The sequence below is a fragment of the Hermetia illucens genome, chromosome 5 (genome assembly GCF_905115235.1).
Source record: "Hermetia illucens chromosome 5, iHerIll2.2.curated.20191125, whole genome shotgun sequence".
In the NCBI taxonomy this organism is placed as follows: domain Eukaryota; kingdom Metazoa; phylum Arthropoda; class Insecta; order Diptera; family Stratiomyidae; genus Hermetia; species Hermetia illucens.
In genome coordinates, this window is record NC_051853.1 from 25,738,765 (window position 1) to 25,759,231 (window position 20,467).

The 20,467-nt window shown below is 39.9% G+C and overlaps 1 protein-coding gene across 6 annotated transcripts in view; it reads left to right on the plus strand.

The window, feature by feature from the left end:
* Positions 1-20,467, plus strand: part of LOC119656966 — a 244,069-nt gene that overhangs the window by 193,461 nt on the left and 30,141 nt on the right. The window contains exon 1 of one of the 6 annotated variants that reach the window (XM_038063685.1): positions 18,893-19,200. The exons of 2 other annotated variants lie outside the window; for them this stretch is intronic. In XM_038063685.1, coding sequence (XP_037919613.1) covers positions 19,120-19,200 — 81 coding nt within the window. In that variant the 5' untranslated portion in view covers positions 18,893-19,119. Of the gene's footprint in view, positions 1-18,892; positions 19,211-20,467 lie in introns of those variants that run through there. 3 more of the 6 variants (XM_038063689.1, XM_038063690.1, XM_038063692.1) reach the window with 3 other exon arrangements.

Below are 20,467 nucleotides of genomic sequence, written 5' to 3' on the forward strand. Positions count from 1 at the left end.
CTGAGTCTCTTGCCGTTTCTCTCCTTACTCGCTGTTTGGTTAAATTCTCTCTAATGAACTTGATACAAAGGTCGGACTTGGTCTCGATGCTCTTCCTAACCTCTTCCTAGTTCCATTTCCTCCCCTTGTGCATAATTTTCAACGAAAGTTGCCTAAGTTTTAGAAAGGGGCCCTTATGATTCATTCCTCAAAGGCCGTGACCCTACTCCAGCTTCTTACTTACTTCTTACTTCTTCCGCTTGCTTTGAAAATCTCGAGTGATGCTTCCACGACTGGTTTCCTGATAGTCAAAGAACACCAAAGCTGTGGAATATCTAATGCTTCAGATCTTATCGACATTACCGACTTCGTTCCTAAATGTTCTTATTCACGGCAGGAGGTACACGTTATTTACACGTATTTCTCTAGATCGTTTGATTTCTTCAACAACAATATTCTCATCCCCACTCTCTGGTCAACTTCCGCGCCTCAGTTATTTTATAGGTCGCCTTCCTTCTATCCAACCGTTCCTGCAGAGTCTCTTTTCATGGGTGGTCATACCATTCGCTCTCTCCTTTCTCTGAAGTTCTCGAAGGCTCTATACTAGGCCCCCTACTACTCCTATTTTTTGTTAATAATCTTCCCTGTATCGTTTGCCCATATTTACTTTACGCAGAAGACCACAAATTAATGTAGGCAATTCGATAATTTTTCTTTTTCACTGGTATTTATTTTGGCACACATATACCGATATTTCGGAAAAATGTGTTCTCGTCTTGTATGCTGCGTATAGGACTCAAGAAAAGAACAACTAGATCCCGAAATAGCATCGAATTATTTACATAGATTTAATCGCTTGAATCACCATTCAGTTGGACCTTAAAGTATTTGCCTCTGTTTCGTCTTTGCAAGACTGTGGTCACTTCCAATTTAACAAGCTGTCACTAAATATTAGTAAATGCCATTCAATTTTTAATGTTTAAAACCCTCATATTCACCCTTTTGCTACCACTTCTGACCTCCTTCACATACTCCCATGAGTGTAACTTCTGTCATAAGCTCCGTTTCCATTTTGTTGGCCACGCTTTCAAAATGCCTGGTTTTATCCAACATTCCTTCTTCAACTTTTTCTCCATCGAGACCTCCTCCCTGTACAACGCAATTCCATTCGATTCCAGTCCTTTTGTGTAAAACAAAACCTTATTAAAATCTTTGTCTGTCTGTCCGTCCATCCGTCTGTCTGCCACACCTTCTATCTGTCTCACCTTCTATCTCAGAAACGACTAATCCTATTGATAGGAATTTTGGTAGAAAGGTGGGACCTGTGAATCTCATGGTATGTAGTGAGTAACATAGTCCTCATGCTCGTCCATGCAAAAGCGGGGTGTACATTTTTTCCACATATTGGGTACCAGACGAAAGGTCTCAATTAATACTTTCCAAAACCGATGTTAATTTTGACATTGATTGGTTGGTTTGACATTGGTTCCTTGATATTTAACCCTTTGCAATATTTGCGTTTGCTCTTCCGACTGCTTTGCCTCGTTGGGTACTGTAGCACACGTAATGCGGACATTGTTAATTGTCACCCCTCTCTCATCCCAAGATTATGTAGTAGCCGTGGCTTCGCGACGGGAGCGGAATTTCATTCGCCTTTTTGGATTAATTTGTTCAAATAATGCATTCTATAGTGTGCAACTACCTTAAATTTCGCCGCATGTTGCACAATTGAATACTTTCTGGCAAATTCATCGTGACAGAGGGGAGTGATCTGTCGCAACCCTCAACGTACTGCGCATGTTGCTGGAAACATGAACTCTAGAAGTTCAAGGCGATGCTAGCGAAAAAGTTGAGGCACGTGAGGAAAATGGCGATTCGAAGACAGCGCGAAACCTTTAAATTCTGCTATTAAATTAATATTCATTTCGAAAAGAAGAGTTGAGGAATTCGCCAGAATTTGATTTGAGGACTTCCTTCTTTTCTCCTCCTTGGTCCATACACAGTAGGGACTTCCTTCAAATAATGGCCGAAGGATGTCAAGGAAGGGAAGGGCCGCGTCTCTTTGAAAATCTGAAGCAGAAGAAACAATGATTAAGGCTGTGATTCGTCACGGATTTTCCCCACTCGATTGAGGCACTCAGGTTCAGATGCTTACGCCTTCACGCGTGTGGTCGAGCATTTTTTTTATTTCCCAAGTTTAGCTCTCGTTCTGGTTGATCTCGTTAGGCCGTCGTGAATTCCCTTGTTCGTTTGGTTTTAAATCCCGTGCGGACTCACTCATCGTTACAGACACGTTGGGATCAAAGTGCTCGACGGAGACTTCCCCCCACATTTCCGAGCTTGGCTAGCACAGAGGCGTGTAACAATGTGTCAACCGACTCTTTGATGAAGCTTGGTTATTTGCGGCGGGCCTTCACGGTCACTTAGCCAATTTCTTCAAGGTTTTAGAATGGCTCTTTCCTCTAGGTCGTCCTCGGCTACGTCAAATGGTTGTTTGACCACTCTAATCCACAGAGTTCGATTTGAATAAAAGCAATCTGGAGTTGCTCAACCCATTATGTCAACGTGGTCAGCGTAGCCAGGATTTATAAAGAATAGTACCCGTTTTCAAGACCAGTATTGAGCATCCCCTTTTATTAGACGTTGTGGATGGTGAATGGTCTCGACACAGTCAGGTCAGGTTCCCAAATTTATCGATTTTTTCGGGATATCTGATCTTCTCATGGTCATGTGCAGGTTTACCCTCGCAATTAGCAGCTGATGGTTATATGCCAATAGGTTTTCCATCGTTTACTGCACAAAGAAAATATAATTTGTTGGTGATTTGCCTAGCATGAAGTCTAATTGGCATAGGTCGATGATATCCTGTGCTGGGGGTGTATAGCTTGACAAGATAGCGGATAATATCATAAAGATGAAACTCAACAACACGATACCTCCATAATTGCTGCACTGCGTGATATTCTCCTTTTTATGTATGGAGCAGATGCCAGTCATTAGTAATTCACGATCGGAAAAATTGAGCATTAGTTGGTCAAACGCTCCGCCTACATCTTTAATTTTTGTTAATAATACAGTATTCGTTGAGGTCACAAACGATTGGCCAAAAATATACAATACTAGTGCTGCTTGGAGCTTCCTGCAGTTGTACATTCATATGGCTCGCATCGACAAATTCAACGTTATCTCTTCTCATTGATTGATGTCTGAGACTTTGCACGATAGAAGCTCATAAATTGACAGCCATCTCACAACATAGTTAACATCAAATCTACGGGAACCTACAACCGAATGTCGAAATGCACCCACGAGATAAGAAGAATCACACTAACGAAAATACTGATGTTAGTTAGAACAGATTGTTGGCGAAATGAATCCACCGATAACGGAACGGTTACCCAAAACAAAGAAGCGTCTGTTTTTTTTCGAATCAACAGTAGATTTTACGCTGCGCTCAACTTATCAAAACAATGATCCATCTGACACTTATATATTTAATGAATGTGTCGTTCTTCTGGCAATTCCAATGCTTACACCGAACCGCTTAGACAAAATGCATTTGATTGCACGCTAGCAGAAATGTGTATATCATTGTGGTGCTGAATATAGGAAAACCTTAATGATCATTACATAGTTATTCAATAGGGTTTAGGGTTGCGGGAGTTTCTAAGGTGGATAGGTTTTGGTTATAAATTTTGAAACAAAGTCAAAATAATAATTTAAAGGGAATATTTTAACAGATGAAAACATAAATGCTATGTAGTAGGTAAAGGGGATTCCGATGTACAATCAAATGAATCTCTGCATCAGCTCGGCCTAAGAAATTGAAGAAACCTGATCGATTTGCACGTCACTAAACCTTGAATACAATCTAGTGTATTCAAACCTCTCGCCAACAGCAATAATAAAGTTTAAATTAAACCCGAGGCCTCACTTGTGACAATGAACGAACTCAACTGCTCAGCCATCTTTTTCAGGAGTTTGCGCCACTGAGTGCCTTTATTTTCGCTTCATTATCTGGATTCCTGGAAGGTCCTGAATTGCAACGATTTTTATAATTATTTACAAGTACATACCTTGGGTTTGTTTCCGCCTTTGGATTAGTTACTGAGAGCTTAGCTTTTAGTGGTCGATTATATCAACTTTATCTATTTTAACTGACCCTTGCCTGAAATTTGAAATCAATTTCGAAGTGATAAAATCATCACTATCACATATGTATATTTCACTGATGGCTTTCATAAATACAATTCGAACTAATTCATGTACATATATTCGTATATATTTCACTTTAGATCCACAAAGTATCTCAAGGCCAAATAGAAAATATCGTCCCGTAACATTGCTTGATAGGCTTTTAAATTTGTTCTAATTTAATTAGATTGTTATATAAATATTTTATTGTAATGTTTTATTGATGCAATGTTATTATCAAATATGAATAAATTTACGTATCTAATTTAACCAACAGTTGAAATACTATTTTAGTCTTGTCCTCTCTTGTCTTAGGTCACATATGTATTATTCGTACTAGGGGGATGATTCGCCCATTTCAATTGATTACGTCTGTGATGGATAACCATTGAATATTCTGTGTCAATTTATAACCGGTTCATTGTTTAAGCTTGCGTAATTTTCTAATATAATTTGTAGAATTATAATTTTTATGTGCTTTTAAACGGTGTAACATCGAGGGAGCATCCAGTCTGTAGCTCTGTGGGTTAGTGGATTAACTTCACATAACTGAGTATTCATAGAGTATCATTTGTCATTTTCCAGCATGTGAATATATGAATTTTTAATTGATATCATAACTAAACGGTTTTGTTCATTTGGAATATTCACGCTGAATTTCCATATGGCATTTGCATTGGAACGAAAGTTATGACTTTCAGGGTTTGGGTGAAGGACGAGGAGGAAGGGTAATCCTCCACCCCGACCCAGATTTTTTTCGGGGCCCGGGGTAGTGAAATTAAGCATATATTTTTGGAAGGGATTCAATTTCTCTTCCCCGGAAAAAAGGAAATTATTAATTTTTGAAGAGTCGCGCAGGATTCGCGTTCTTAAACTACAAAGTAACTATATCTTTGCAACAATGCGTTAATCAAAGATTAGACTAATGGAGCCGCAAGATGAGCATCTGTCAGCCAAAACATACGAAATTGCAAGAGGCAGCTTTGTGTAAGCTATGGTAGACGCGCTCCTTAAATCCCTATTTGCATAGAGCTTGAAACATTTTATGGCAGTCTGTTCTTCGATACCCTTGATTGCAGATGCAGAGGCAAAAACCCAAGGAAGTACCCTTCATTGTGAGGTTTTCGCCAACGAAAGTGGCGCAAATATATATCGGGAAGGAAGGTGAAATTTAGATATCCTGTAGCGAACCAGGAAAGTCAAAAAGGGGCAGGTTATCAAGCCGGACAAGATCTGCAAAAACCCCAAGGAAGTGCCGTCCATTCCTAGGTTTTGGCCAAAGAAAATCATATAAATGTCGAAAAGAAAGGTCTCATGCAAGGATCCTGAGGGGAATATGCGCGGTCAAATGGAGATAGGTTATCAAGCCAACCAGTAGAAGCGATGGCATCGTAACACCTCCACGGGGTGTTTAGAGTCGAATAAATGTCTAGAGGGCGATATAGGAGACTTACTTAAAAGGAAAGAAAAAGGCCTAAAGAAACCCCACGGTAATAGTTCAGTGAATTGATTGAATTGGTTAACTGTTTCATTGAAAAAGTGTGGGTATGGAAAACAGCATATATTGTAGTTACCAAATTTTTCGAGAATGATGGAGAGCAAAAAGTGAAAAAAGTTCACATCGAAAATCACTGAAATCATATTTTGTTTAATATCAGGAATCACATCGACTACTTTTAACCTGATCAATATGTGGGCTTTCTGTAGTATACTCATTATAAACCGTTTAGTGGCATCAGGATTCGGGTTAGGATAATGCCGAATAGAGGTGGTATACTTTTAAGTTACCCAGATCTAAGAAGGTAAAGAGAGATGGAGGAGATCCTCTAACAGGCCCGAATTTTAAAGGGGGGGGGGTATTAAAGGAACCGATATAATTCCTACCTCTAGCCTAGATTAACTCTGCACGGACACCTAAAACAATCCAATTTCCCAGCACTTTGATGAAACCCATCTCGATTAACTTGAACTGGGTAGTCTTGACCTGATCTCACAGCCTCTCCATACATAGCGTTATAGACAAACATTTGTGTTTAGTTCTCCTCTCTGTTAACGGAAGAATAAGTTGAAACAAGCGGCACTTTCATCCTTACCTTACCTAAGTCGTATGGTTTACTGGCTGGGATTTATACGTTTTCCTTTCTGCCTTAGGCTGAACTTTTCTTCTCCATTTCGGGCCAGATCCAAACTGGCTCAGCCATCTCTTGAGTTCGAAAATTGACTCTTTCACTGGCATATTTGGAAGCAATGCCTTCACATCGAACGACACCATCACCTCGTCATCGCCCATCCTCCCAATGCGTTGCAGCTTCTGTATAAGTTCATTGGAGTTACCAACTGAGTACTTACTATTTGTCGTCCCAAGGGTCTGACACTCGTTAATCAACCATTTGACGATGTTGTACGTCTTCATGCTGCCTTGTCCGGAGGACGTGGAGGCGCTCAGTGGACGATGACATCGTTTGTCAAACACCTCGACTAATTTTTATAAGGATTACGGGATCCTAAGTTCACTTGATGCCGGACGGGACCAAATGGCGAGCAACTTACTTCCTCCTTTCTGGTTTCACGGACCCCTCGTTTAGGGCTTAGCACCCAAACTTCAAAAATATTGGGCGAAAACGGTGCACATAGGACCCCGCAATCCTTAAAAAAATATGTTCAGCTCTGGCCAAGTTTTGACCCAAGGTGTGGGCGGATCTACGCTCAATATAATTCGCAGTCATGTCGTGTTCTACGAATCATATAAAGGAGCACTTAACATCAGCGAGCCGCTTTGGTCACGCTGCCCCCAGGGCAGAGGTGAGGCAGCGCCTGATGATTTGCCTCTGGCCTGATAAGAAACCGTAAAGCCATCTTCGCCTAGTAACCTTGATTAACTCACCTGGTCATGAGCCTTGGTCAAATGGCCCCGGATTTGGAAAGAGAAGAAAGTAGAGTTGGGCTTAAGATAAACACCAAAAAAGCCAAGGTTCTCAATCTGTGGGTTACCACACTCTCCCTATATGCATTAGTGGACAGATCATCGAAGACGTTGTTCAATTTGTATATCTAGGAAGCGTACTATCTGAGGACAGTGACACTGAACTGGATGTTGTCCGGCCCATAAACAGCGCCAGATCCACTTCCACTGCTTTGTCTAAAATCTGGATTTGCAGTTATCTCAACACCAAGATCAAGTTGAAACTGTTCTGTGCTAGTGTTCTTTCTGTTTTGCGATATGGGACCAGCACACGCCTGCATGGTATCAATGGAGTACGTTGGGCTGACACTATCTCAAAAGTTGAACACTGGTCGACGTACAGACCTGGAAATCATATGCGTTGGCGCGTAGGTTTGGCTGAATTGTGTGACTTTTGAACCTCTCAAAGAATGGCTGAATGGTCTTGAAGGATTTTTTGGCAGCAATTTTTAAGAGGCGAACCCACTTTTCAGCCCACTTCGTTGCAACGGATCCGGATTACTCTGCATTTTTCTGCCAGTGAAATTAGGCTTAAGCGGGAATCCTACATCAGCCTTGACTAATATAAATGTTAAACAGACTCTGATCGTTGCCTGTCAATCCAAGAATTAAAAACACTCATGCCAATCAATTTTTTTAATATATTTCGTCAGGCTACGAATCCACGTAACATTTACATTCGTTTGAAAGGTAATAGTGAAGGAGTCTAAGGATTTCGCCCCCTTCAGTTCCAGTATTGTTGTTCTTTCGAAAGTAGCTTCATCGACTTGAATTTTCTGAAGGCAATATTTGATCAACCATTGTTTTAGAAAAGCAACAAATATCTTTAATTTTATTTTAAATTATTTACAAAATAGACTTTGATCGATTCAAACTACTTTGGCATGAGTTTATGAGATTATCTCAGGACGATTTGTCATGTAGGGTTATATCTAGGCAGTGTAGGGCAGTACAATTTATAATGGATGATCGAATAATCACTTGATCTTATTTGTGAAGTAAACAATTTTGGCTTTTAAGGGATTGGTGAGTAGACTTAGGGATCTGTAATAGTTATTCCGGGAGAAGCGTACCAAATTTTTCTGCAGCGATTCGGGCAAAATTAGCTGCTTGCCTCTGTACCTCTACAATCATTGCGCATAATAGTGAGTTGACATCTCCTTCGCGGTTGTCGAGACTATGCAGCCTATTTGTCCTTTTTCCAACTATCTCCATCCGTCGGTCGCGTCCTCCAATTTTATAATCCGAGCGGTGATGTGCCTTCGTCAACAGAATCTGCCTAGCGCTTGCGGGCTTTTCCTACCGGTCTTCATCCTTCTGACCTTATCCATGCAGAGAACGTGACCAGCCCATCACAATTCGAAGTTTCATAATTTATAGACTTTAGTGTTGTTCAATATTTGATACAACTCATGGTTACATCTGATTCGCCATTGGTCGTCCTTTCGTTTTGCAGCTGCCATTTTCCTCAAGACCCTCAATTCGAAGGTCAATTTTTCGGAAGTTTGGGTTAGGATCCTTGTTTCGCACATCCATAGCATAGCACAGGTCTTATTAAAGTTTTGTATACTCGGAGAGTTGCTTCCCTGTATACGCAGCTGGCTTTTAAAATCGGCAGGACCGAGGAGAAGGCTCTGTTTGCTGAACTCGTCGTTTTATTTCGTCAAGCTCATTTACGCTTCTCGGTAGTTGTATGTTGTACTCGTAAATCGTTATATTTTGGCTGGTGAGCGTCATTTTCCTCATTCATTTTATAAGTTTTCTCTCGTTCTCGTTAATTCGTAGACCAACTTCGTTTGCTGTTTTATCATAGTTGATAAAAATCTCCATTTGTGATGAGAAAAATCGCCTCATGATGTTTATATCGTCCGCAGTGTGCTTTTCGCGTCCACAGGCAACTATCGTATAACCTGTCCCAGTGCCAAATTAAATAGTAGAGATGCCAGGCCATCTGCTTTTTTAATACGCCATTTGCCTCAAAGGTATCTGTCAGGCTATGATCGACTTTGACTTGCAATGCTGTGTGTGATTGTCATTTGGGTAAAGCTTACCAGACTTGCTGGAATTGCGATTAGTACCTAATCGTTCCTCCAGTTCCAGTATTGTCTCGCTATTAAGTTATTATTTTAGTTTTTCAACTTCAATTTTCCGAAGTGGTTCGTTTTTGTTCACCAGATTTTTACCTGTAGATGCTTTTTACCATGTAGTGGTGGGAGTCATAGTTTGTTCCTCGATTTGATTTCACATCGATGATGCTGGATGACCAAATTGGAGAATGTGGCCTATATGGTTGACGGTAATGGCATCAGGGGACGCCCTTGTCCTTTTGTGAATGCGCTTGTGTGGGAAGAATGTCGATTTTATAACTAATTTTCCGCCATTTGCCAAGTCAATGAGTCGTTCGATGTTGTCATTTAATATATTGTACTATGGAGACTGTGCCCTCCAATCGTTCTCGATGTGTCTTCTCGTTTCTAGCTTTCGTGTTTAAATCACTGAGTAACATCTTGAAGGCTGTAAGTCGTATAGTCATTCCAGGCTATTATAAAATAGCTATTCGACTTCGCCCTCTTTTTTAAGGTTTTGTTTGTACCTTATTAAAATCGGTTTACTGTCTGTCTGTCTGTTCGTCTGTCTGTCTGTCTGTCTGTCTGTCTGTCTGTCTGTCCATTCTTGCATCCACCAGTATGAATGCTAAGCCATGCACTTGGTATAGACTGGTACCGTTGTGACTTGTCTCAGCGGGGCTCTGATTGTGGTCACAAAATCAATCCGTGTCTGAAGAGGACCGTAGGATTAAGTCTCACGACAGGTGCCTACGTAAAACACGATGGGTTTCACTGTCTGTCTGTCCGTCACACGCATTTTTCTCGGAGATGGTTATAGCGATTGACACCAAATTTGGTAGAAAGGTGGGAACTGTGAACGCTCACGCATATAGTGAGTTACATCCTCTTACGACGAATTTAAGGGGGGGTCCCCATACATGCAAAAGGGGGGTGTACATTTTATTTTCATCAAATATAGTCATGTGCGGTGTCAAATTAAAGGTCTCGGTTAGTACTTTTCGAAACCGGTATTAGTTTTGACTTTTGCGGAAAAGGTGGGGAGTGCGGGGGGTTAACGAACCCATTCTCAGGAACTACCAAACCGAAAAATCTGGAAAAAATCAGGGGCTGCCACTATATGGTGCCTAGGCTCCGAAATACCCTCCATATCGATACCTGTTCAAATAAAGTTAATAATAGTATATTACTATAATTTTTAGTAATTGACAGGAAAACCCCCCTTAAGTTCACCCTAGAATCACAAAATTTTGCAGCAATGTAGGCTGCAGTATAGATCATAATCATGCCAAATTTGATGAAAATCGCACTATTACTAACAAAGTTATACTAGGTCAAATCTGCACTCCTCTGCAAATTCAAGACTATGAATGTCAATATCACTTGAAAGTGGCTATTTTCACATAATATATGCATATTTTACGTGCTACATGCTAATGGGACAAATGCACACCCAAATCTCTTTATAAAAGAAATACACAAAACCTTTCATACCTGAAGCGTCTAGCTTCCCGTTTCCCGACTTGTTATCAGCTGGGGTGCCTATGTTGGCAAGTGATATGTACTATACTGCTTTGATGCCAAATGTGCATAATCATTCGTGTAAGGGTTTAAAGTCGATATCATTTGCTTTATAGTCCCTATCCACGATGGAAGTGACTCCAAATTCACGTTTCGCTGATAAATTCCGGTTTTTGTAGATTGTGTGCGACCTCAAGACGGTTATCTCGCAACCATTCCAATGCGTTTCCTAGGCTGCTGGAGCCCTGATCTTGTACTTGCTACCCTGTTGAAGTATCAGATTAAAAAATACTCAGGATTAAAACACGGGTCTTGGATGCAATCGAAGTGTCAAGAATTCGGTTCATCGTCCTGGAATGAGTGACGTACAAAACTATGTCGACTGGTACCACTACTTTTGCGAATTATTTGATATCTCCGCTAGCGTGCTTTGCAAAATGCATCTCGGATGTTCATTTGAACGTCCCATATTAAAGTGTTGAGCTTAATGTGTTATGAGCTTAATCTTAAATAATATAAAACTTTTGGATGTGCAAAAACAGCAAAAAAAGTGCGGTTAAAAAACTATTATACATATTTAGCCTGAATTCAGATGCCATCTAGGGTCAGATGCTTAATGAGTAGATCCCTTGATATTATAGAAGGATGCTCTTAATTGTTTCTCACTTGGCCCTATAGTAACCGCTAATAACTAAGAAAACTGAACACGATAAAATGCTTTATTGGGTAACACACGAGTTTCCACTTTGAAATTTTCCGACCAACATGTTCCGATAACCCCCATTGTTTCTAATCAAACATCTGTTTGGCTAACTGCCTTCAAAACTCTTCAAATCGGCGAGAATTTACAACCTAAAAAACAAACTATGAAACAATAGCCTGCTCTTAATTCCAAAGCTGGAATTTTCCATTTGGTATTGTAGCTCATCCAAAATAATCAATTTATGAAAATTATCCCCAATAAATTGGAATTTTTGACGGAAAGGCAGACATGACCCGGAGAGATAATCGCGAACTGGAGCCAGCAATCGGCGTTTACAATTCGACCATGTCCGTTAAAACCCAGGTGTGAACGGAACCTCTTAAAGAAAACCATTTTTTCCGGCGACTATATTTAGATGATAGGAAAATTTTCAGAAAGAATTCTCAAAAAAGTTAATGATATTCATGAGAGCTATTTGGGTATCTCATTCCATATTTTGTTTTGTATTAATTAAATGGTCATAAAGTAAGAATTATGTGTGTTGTGTGCCAAAACAAAGTAGTGGATTATGAAACTGTAGCGTGAACTGATATTCTGAGAATATTTGGACTAGCTTTTCTAGTAGATCTTATCTTAGATTTATTGGGGAACAGCTCTTTTTTAGGGTGTGGCCATATGACTAACCACCAACTGTATGGTAGAGTGAATAGAACTGTCTGCTATCGTCATAGTTATGGTATAATTATTTTCATATAGATTTTCAAATACGACAGAGCAAGGATTCAGCCATCGGAAATTATTAGAAACCAAATCTTCTTGGACATAATAGTCTTCAAAACCCCTTACACGGGTCAAGTAAGAATGCAGTACAATGTAAAAAATTAACGTGGGTCTGCATTGATAAAAATTTATTTTGAAATAGTGTAAATTTTTTTGAATGGCATCTTTTTTATTTTTCGGCGAACATCTAAAGGTTTATGTGACAGAAAGGTACTCGATATGGATGTTCCAGGCCCAGGAAAGTTTATTCTCTGTCTGCCTATATGAACCAAGACACACGCCACATGGCGTAAATATTTTTCAATTTGCGCCGAAAATATTTGTGGCAGAAGTATTTAGCATAAATATTCGATTAGACAGTTGTAAGCAAATGGATTATGATAACAAATTATACCTAACAACGTTTCAACTTCACCATAGATAACGCTATGAATTTTGATGTAATCTCTCTAGTTACCGAATCTTCTTTAAGTACTAAATTACCTTAAAAGATTGCTAAAGTACCTTAATTTGCTCTGGAAATCAGTTCACTTTGATAAATTCATGACGATTATTACCGGTACGTTTTCAGTAGTCTCTTATCTAGTGAAAGGGCGTAAAATATTTTCATTACTTTTTCCTTTAATATTGAAGTGTACATGATTACAATAGGACGTTTATGCTGTCCCTTAAGGGGGGAGGGGCACATAAGAAGTCCCTTTTTCGCGTACTTTTTTGCGACTTTTTCAGTAGGAAGAATCGTTCTGAAATCAATCAAATTTAGTCATTATATTAGTCATATTCCAAACGACTTTTATTTTTTTTTTTAATAGTTGAAGCGAGGTATGCAAAGAGGTACCCTTAGAAATATGACATTATTCAAATAATAACACCTCCAAATTACATAATGATCGATTCACTCATTTTTGAGCTAGAATTCCCGCAAATGAGAAAAAGGCATTTGCAAATTTTTTTTTTAAAAATCCTCTTTCGGATATGAAGCCTTCTTATAAATCTAAAGTTCTACGAATTTGGCTATAAAATTTCTGCTGCCTATTCTGATATAGCTAAGATGACAATCTATCCAATAAAAGAAGGTCGATTCAGAAAATATTCCTAATGTGGTTCCCACCTTAATTAAAAAATAAAAAACCAAAGAAAAGATGTGAAATCTCCCACTTTTGGGAAACCATTTTAATTTTTTGTTTTTGCGGTCTTGGCAAGGCCCTTTTTATATGGTAAGCAGCTGTACCACTTCGACCAGTTTCGTCTGCAAGGGACTTATCTGAAGTAGCTCTTGTTACGAAGCTTTATCGGGTCTGGGATTGTGGAAGTGAGCTAGCTATGTGAGAGGATATAATCCAGGAAAATTCTTGTCGGCGAAATTTTGGCCCGGTGCAAGTTGGCTTTGGTCGTGCTTATATCGGTACTACAATGAGCCTCACTGTGTATACCCAATTGCAACAGAGGTATGCCACAGGCACATTCGTATCCACTGATCTAAATATTGTGCCTGTACTCAATCTAAACTGGTACTGCTGCACCTTTGGCGGTCATAAAGCCATTCCGTATTCGAAGAGGACCGAAATTGGTGGAATCATTCTAAAATATCGACCATTTCGACTTAATCTCGCGAGACCCACTTATCCTATTTGGTTGAGTTGTCAAACTTGTTAATCTAAATCCCACTTAGTCCTTTTACCCAGGATAGTCCCTAAACGAAATATTAATCTCTTTTTCTTTAACCTATGTCTTACTAGATAGTGAGGTCCACTTGATAATATGCTTAAGTTTGAAATGTATATGGTGATGTATACCAGACTATCAAGCACACAACCTAGAAATACGTCAATTTTGATGTTAGATTAACATAAAAGATGCTGTCTTTCAAAATAAGTCTTGTGTCTGTAAATCTTGATTGTAGGACTTTGTGAATATTTACAGGGAGTCACTTACGCTATTGTACCAAATTTTATTGAATGCCTGTGCAACATCTAGATAATTGACGAAATATTACTTTCTCCCTTTAAATGCACTATGTTTTCAATTATTTCAATTATGCGAATAGTTTCATCTTTTTCCGGAAACTGAAACTAGTGAGATGGAATAACCTTATCGTCTCCAAAAATTGCTAGATTTTTAGGAGTAGCGGGTTCTCGGCCTGTCCCTTACGTCTGAATAGTCCGTAGTTGATCAGCGGCCAGAATGTGCGTGGGATCCGGCTGGCCTGTCAGTTTGCACTGTTTAGTCGGCAGGTGGTCTATCGAAAAACCATTCGGGCATCCGATCGCCCGGAAAGGATATGAGGCAAGTTGGTACATGTGTACTTTCATGTGCCTTGTCAAGGATCGTCGTACAGGCCGTTTAGATTTGTAAGGTTAGTAAGGGTTTTATGTGCATCTTCATCGCTGTCAAACATCTTTTATGAAATCCAAACTATCTCAAACTTTTATTTCACCGCCTTTCATGGAAAGAGTTGAACTGATGGTGCATTTCGGTTTACCGGTTCGTGGATAGTGCTTTCAGTCCAATAGGCTGAAGGATGAACTAGGGATTGCTCAGGCGAAACGGACCAGTTTGCCGGATCGTGGATGACTGGCTTAATTAACACAATTCTCAGTAGTGGCGGTAACTCTTCATGATGAGAAGGTTCCACCGCATTCTTCTCATATAAGAAGACTCAAGAAATTTCCACCAGGATTCTTTTGGTGATTATGTTAGATGCTGATAGAAATTTGCAAATTCTGCGCTCAGTTATTATGCTTAAAATAGTTATCTCTTTCATGGTTATATAAGTCACCATCTTTTGATATTTCTGAGAACACTCTCAGCTACGCCGGGTTTTAAAGTAATCAAGTGAAGTAAGAAAATTCTTTAAAAAGAGGTTAATTTTGTTTTAGAGTAATGGGCTGGAGATGTGTGAAATACCAGTCGAAAATTAAAAGGTGTTTTTAAGGAAGGAGTACCGGGCAAAAGATGAACGAGATTAACTCATGCAGAAGGTTTCTGGGACTGTCCAATTGAGGAATGCTGGTACTGGTGATGGGTCGCGAGTTTCTAAGGACCGACTAGTCACGGAATCTATCATAGTGAATTCTATTGCGAGGCAAGGGTGCGATGACTCGTCAAACTGGAAACCTTGGTTTTATTGGTGTTTATTTTCAATTTAATTTAGCTTTCTTCTCCAAGTGTCCAGATAGCTGCGTGATTAGAGCACAAGGCTGTCCCGTGGAAAGTCGCGGTTCAAATCTGATTTGATGTCGGATATCAGTCGATTCAGCTGTGAATGGGTACCTCGGCCAAATTAGGATAATAATACCTGACGAACGCAATGCTGACCACGTTGCCTCATACAGTATACTGTAGTGTACCGTTACAGTCTTAAATGAAGTGCTCTAACACACTTCAAGGGGATCCAATATGGATTGTTGCGCCAAAAACTATTGTTATTATTTTTTTTCAAATGGAGCAAGATTTATGGGCTAGTGAAATGGGAAACAGATGTCACGAAAGTAGTTGAAGTTTTTTAAGGAATTGCCCTTTCCCCCATAGACTTCGTCCATGGTCTCCGGAAAAGGCAGCAGGAGGAGCATTGCCGATTAAGAGAGAGAGGGTAGTATTGATGAAAAAATACAACCGTGGCAAACTATGCTTCGAAATTTACATTCCTCCGAAAGTTCACCTTATCATTTTCATCAACTGCGCAACAACCGATATCCGGTCGAGATTTGCTTTAATAAGAAATTCCATACATTCTGGTTTTGTGCCGAGGACCTCCAATTTGATATCCCTAAAAGCTGTCATCGCTCCATCAGGCATGGTTTGCCACGTCTTCTTTTTCTACCATAGATTTTGCCCTTATAGACTTTTCGAGCAAGATCATCCCCATTTATACGGATTAGGGGGCCAAAAGTTCTTCGGAGGAGTCTTCTCTCGAACGCGGCCAAGAGTTTGCAATTTTTCTTGCTAAAAACCCAGGTTTCCAAGGAATGAATGAGAACTGGAAAGATCATTGTCATTTACAGTAAGAGCTTTGACCCTATGGTGAGACGTTTCGAGCGTAACAGTTTTTGTAGGCTGAAATAGGTTCTCTAGGCTGTCAACAACCGTGGGTGGGTTTCATCGTCATAGCGGTTAACGTTTGTGATTTTCGACCCTAGATAGGAGAAATTATCAACGGTCTGTAGTCTCCTATCTTTATTCTTCCCATTTGATCAGTGCGGTTTGATGTTGTTGGTTGGTTGATTTTTGATGCTGTCGTTGCCACCATGTATTTCGTCTTGTTTCACTGATGTGCCGCCCAAGATCTCGCGCCGCCTGCTCAATTTGGATGAACGCACACTGTACATCTGATGTCAATATCGTCAGCATAGATCAATAGTTGGATGGACTTGAAGCAGATGGTGCCTCTCGCATTTATCTCATCATCATGGATCACTTTTTCCTGGGCCAGGTTCCTCTTCGTCCTTCAGTAGTTTGGGAAACTTCCAATTGAAGTCGTAAGCTTTCTCGAAATCGGTTAGACGAGCGGGTGAATCGGAGGATCGAATCTTCGCATTCCGTTCCCGAATATTTCGAGGGGTGTTCATTTGGTCAGCATAGGGGATCCAGAACAAAAACCATCATAATGTAGATGCTCGCAATCTCAACTATTAAGCCCTTCCTATCACTCATGAAAAAGATCTCAAATTCCCAGGCTATGCAGACAAATGGAAGTAGCAATTTCGCAGAGACAGTAGGATCTGTTCGGAAAAATTCAGCGGGCAGAGAGTCAAGACTGCCGGCTATACCGTACTTTTCATTCAAGGAAAGTATGTAAATTCAAGAAACCAGTCGAAAACCATGGGAGCAGTCCTAATTCGAGCTGCAGTTGGTATTTCGATAGCAAGGTAGTATTAGACTGCCAGCCCACAAATTTCTTTTTGTTTAAATCATCTTTTACAAAAAGCAAGGGATATTTTGAATTTATTCTTAAACCCCAGCTCGGTGGGGTGGAAGCCATTTACTCTAAAGGCTCTTGAGCATCCGTAGCAAATTCGACATGATTTTAGCTAATAAAATTTTATTCCTTGACCACATCAGCCGAGAATAGCAAGCATTGTGATAACTCCTTCCTAAGGCAGGCCTAGACTGATACCGGGGGTTGTGCCGTTGATGATGATTTTAATAATGCGGTTTGAGCTTTTATTATGATCCTTTTAGCAAAAACTACTTTATAACTTTACATGCCTTAGCAACATCCTGTTCTAATAAAACTGATCTTTAGTATTTCTACAGTGCCAGGCAATCCACTGCTAAAACAATGGATTGCCTGGATTTACACAAAACCTTAAAATTTCTTGTATTATTTCACAGGATTAAAGTATTGCCTATTTCTGTAATTAAAGAAGTCGTCTTTTTCTTCTATTTCTTGGGAAAAATCTCAGTTTCCTTGTTATCAAAGTAAGGCAGCGCTGTAAGAACTAGACTCTTGAAAATTAGAAGCTCAATTCTGTACGAGATCATCGACACAGTGATTTCTCTCAGATATAACGATTTGTTATATGTCATTGACCTGATTCGTCATACGCTACAATTCAACCTATACACCACTTATCTTATAGGACTTTTTGTCAGAACAGTGAGCCATCGATGATAGAACGGTGCAACCTGTTTAAACCGCCTGACCAAGCATGGTTCTATCCGAGCCCCCCAGGTAATTTAAATCTCCGATTATAAACATAAATGTCACTGATGGACTTTATCGATAAGTGGCATTCAGGTAGTACTGTATTACCGCTGATGTTTTGACTGAGGAAGCTATACAATACAAAACTGGCCTGCCTGAGCAGTATGTTGGTCTCTCTATATCGACCCTCGTTGACTGTTGTATGACTGTCTAACTGTAGGTCGCGCTACAGATTCAACAACACGGGGCGCAAGGTACCTTGGGGGCCTAAGGCTGATTTGGTGTATTGAGCCATCGATACTGCTATCTTATTCTGAAAGCTCTAACCGAAAGTAGCAATCGAATAGTGGAAAGATTTCTAAAATAATTGGACGTTGAAGAGGAGATATTTTTTCTAGGAGAAATTATAGATTTAACAGGACTATTGAAATTAGGTTAACAGTTCCAACCAGTAGCTATGCCAACTCTTTCACTCTGGTTATTCTTTGCGGCAGGTTAATTTCTGCCGACTATTTAGATTGTATTGAATCTTCCTTTCTGCTCCTTTTTTATCTGAATACAAGAGCTTATTTAACACAGTTGACCACCAACGGATTAGCTGATACAGTTTTACTTGCCATTTTCTTTGACCCGTTTCCGAAGATGAAATAGAAAGACCTCAGGTAATAATTGGTCCGTTTAAATTCACTTAAGTGAAAAATAACAATGTCCAGATAAATTGGTTTTTAAGCACACACTAAACCTTTCAGCGAGTTTGAAGAACATCATTATCTGTTGGTCATGCTCTTCATTCTCGAGTAGCTGGCGCATCCACACGTACATTATGAATGGATAAAAAAATCTATGAAGTATTAAAGTTATATTTTCTTCTATCCAGCACTTTCTAAACACTCCCCGTCAATGGGCTCCAGCAAATTGGCGCTCAGTCTGATTATCTCTCGGATTATCGCCTTCTATCAATTCGATCGCGGATAAGATAAACAAAACTCGGATTGCGATTTCATATCAAATATTGCATTTCAGATTCTCTGATTTCCACTATTTAGGCTTCGGCCTGCTATTGAGAGTTAGTCTGACCGCGATAGACCCGTGTATGGTTACTAATCGATTCGTAAACTAGGTAAAATCTGAGAAATTGGCACATCGTTTTGTCTGGTGTTAATTCTTCTGAAAGACCGTAATTATGAGTGAATTGGATATTACGCGAAACAAAATGCAGCTTTTAGTGGTGAATGGAGGGTAATACGGTGGCTTAAGTGAACCAATCATGTTGTTAGTAATGGTGCTAAGCGATGGTGGAATTTGCCAACGAAAATCGAGAGTGGAGCATGTTTGGACACTTAGTGAACTTCTAGGAAGTATTGACACAATAGATTTGGTTTTAGAGCGTAGATACAATAATTAAACTTAAGATGCATAACAAAGACAAGCTTAACTCTTTGCGAATGAATATGTGCCACAAAATCACAGTGAAAAATGATCACCAAGGCTTGTTTTTGCAAACCTCTTGTGTATCTTCTACGATCAAAATGACCGCAGGCATCACCTTATCTGCCTGTCCGTCCGTCATACGCATTTTTCACGAAAATGACAACACCTATTGAGATGAAATTTTGCGGATATATTGTGAAGTTCCACTCATAAATTGATTTTTGTGCGGAGTTTAAGGGGATCCTTTCAACAGTCATATTTGCTGGAGGAGAAGTTTGGTATTAACAAAACCTATAGCGAATGTTTCGGCAGCTTCTTGTTGCACCTCTTATTTTCAAAATTGAAACCAAAAATGCAATCTAAGATCGTCCTATTCAAGTTTCTCGTCTCACGAATCAGGTTGGTGAAACCCTCGTTAACCTCGCCTCGCTGGGTCTTTCATATAATTTCCATGTATCTTTTATGGGTTTCCCTAATCTTATGTTTTCGTTGGAAATGATGTGATTCGTCACGACCCTGCTCCTCTAGTTTCAATTTGAAGTCTGTTGATCAATTTTCCGCCAACTATGCATCCTTCTGCTGTTCTCCGTGACGTATTGCCACTTTCTTTCTCGTCTGCCCGACGTATACTTTGTTGTAATGGAGGCAGGAAATTCGTATATTCCAGATTTGTTCATTTGGTAGATTGGGTCCTTCGTTCAAACCATGTTTCCCTCGTCTTGATTTTAACGAAAGGGCGAATTTGTTTAATGCTTTAATGGTTAGCGCGTAGTATCCTTTGTTTATCAAACTGCTGATGGTTTGGTCGATGCATCCTTTCAATTTGACGGCACCCAAAATGTGTTTGATCTTTCTCACCACACCCTCTGGGGGCGGGGGGGGGGGGGGTGGTTTGGCATTCTATGTATCACGAGGATGAAAGATGTGCCTTCGTGCTGATGAGCATGGTCCGAAGTACCGGGACCGAATCGCTTGACAACCGTCGGTTTTCTTTAGATCTTCACGTCTACTGTCTTCCATTTCCTTCACAATATCAAGTCTAAAGATAGTATTTGTTCTCCTTTTCCCATCTCCAGGGTCGATTTGATAATTGGATGAAGTCTATAGATCGGTCGTCCCTGTGTCATCCACATATCTCTTTTAAAATCTTGGCATGAAGCCGGCCGAAGTTAACGCCGCTTTCA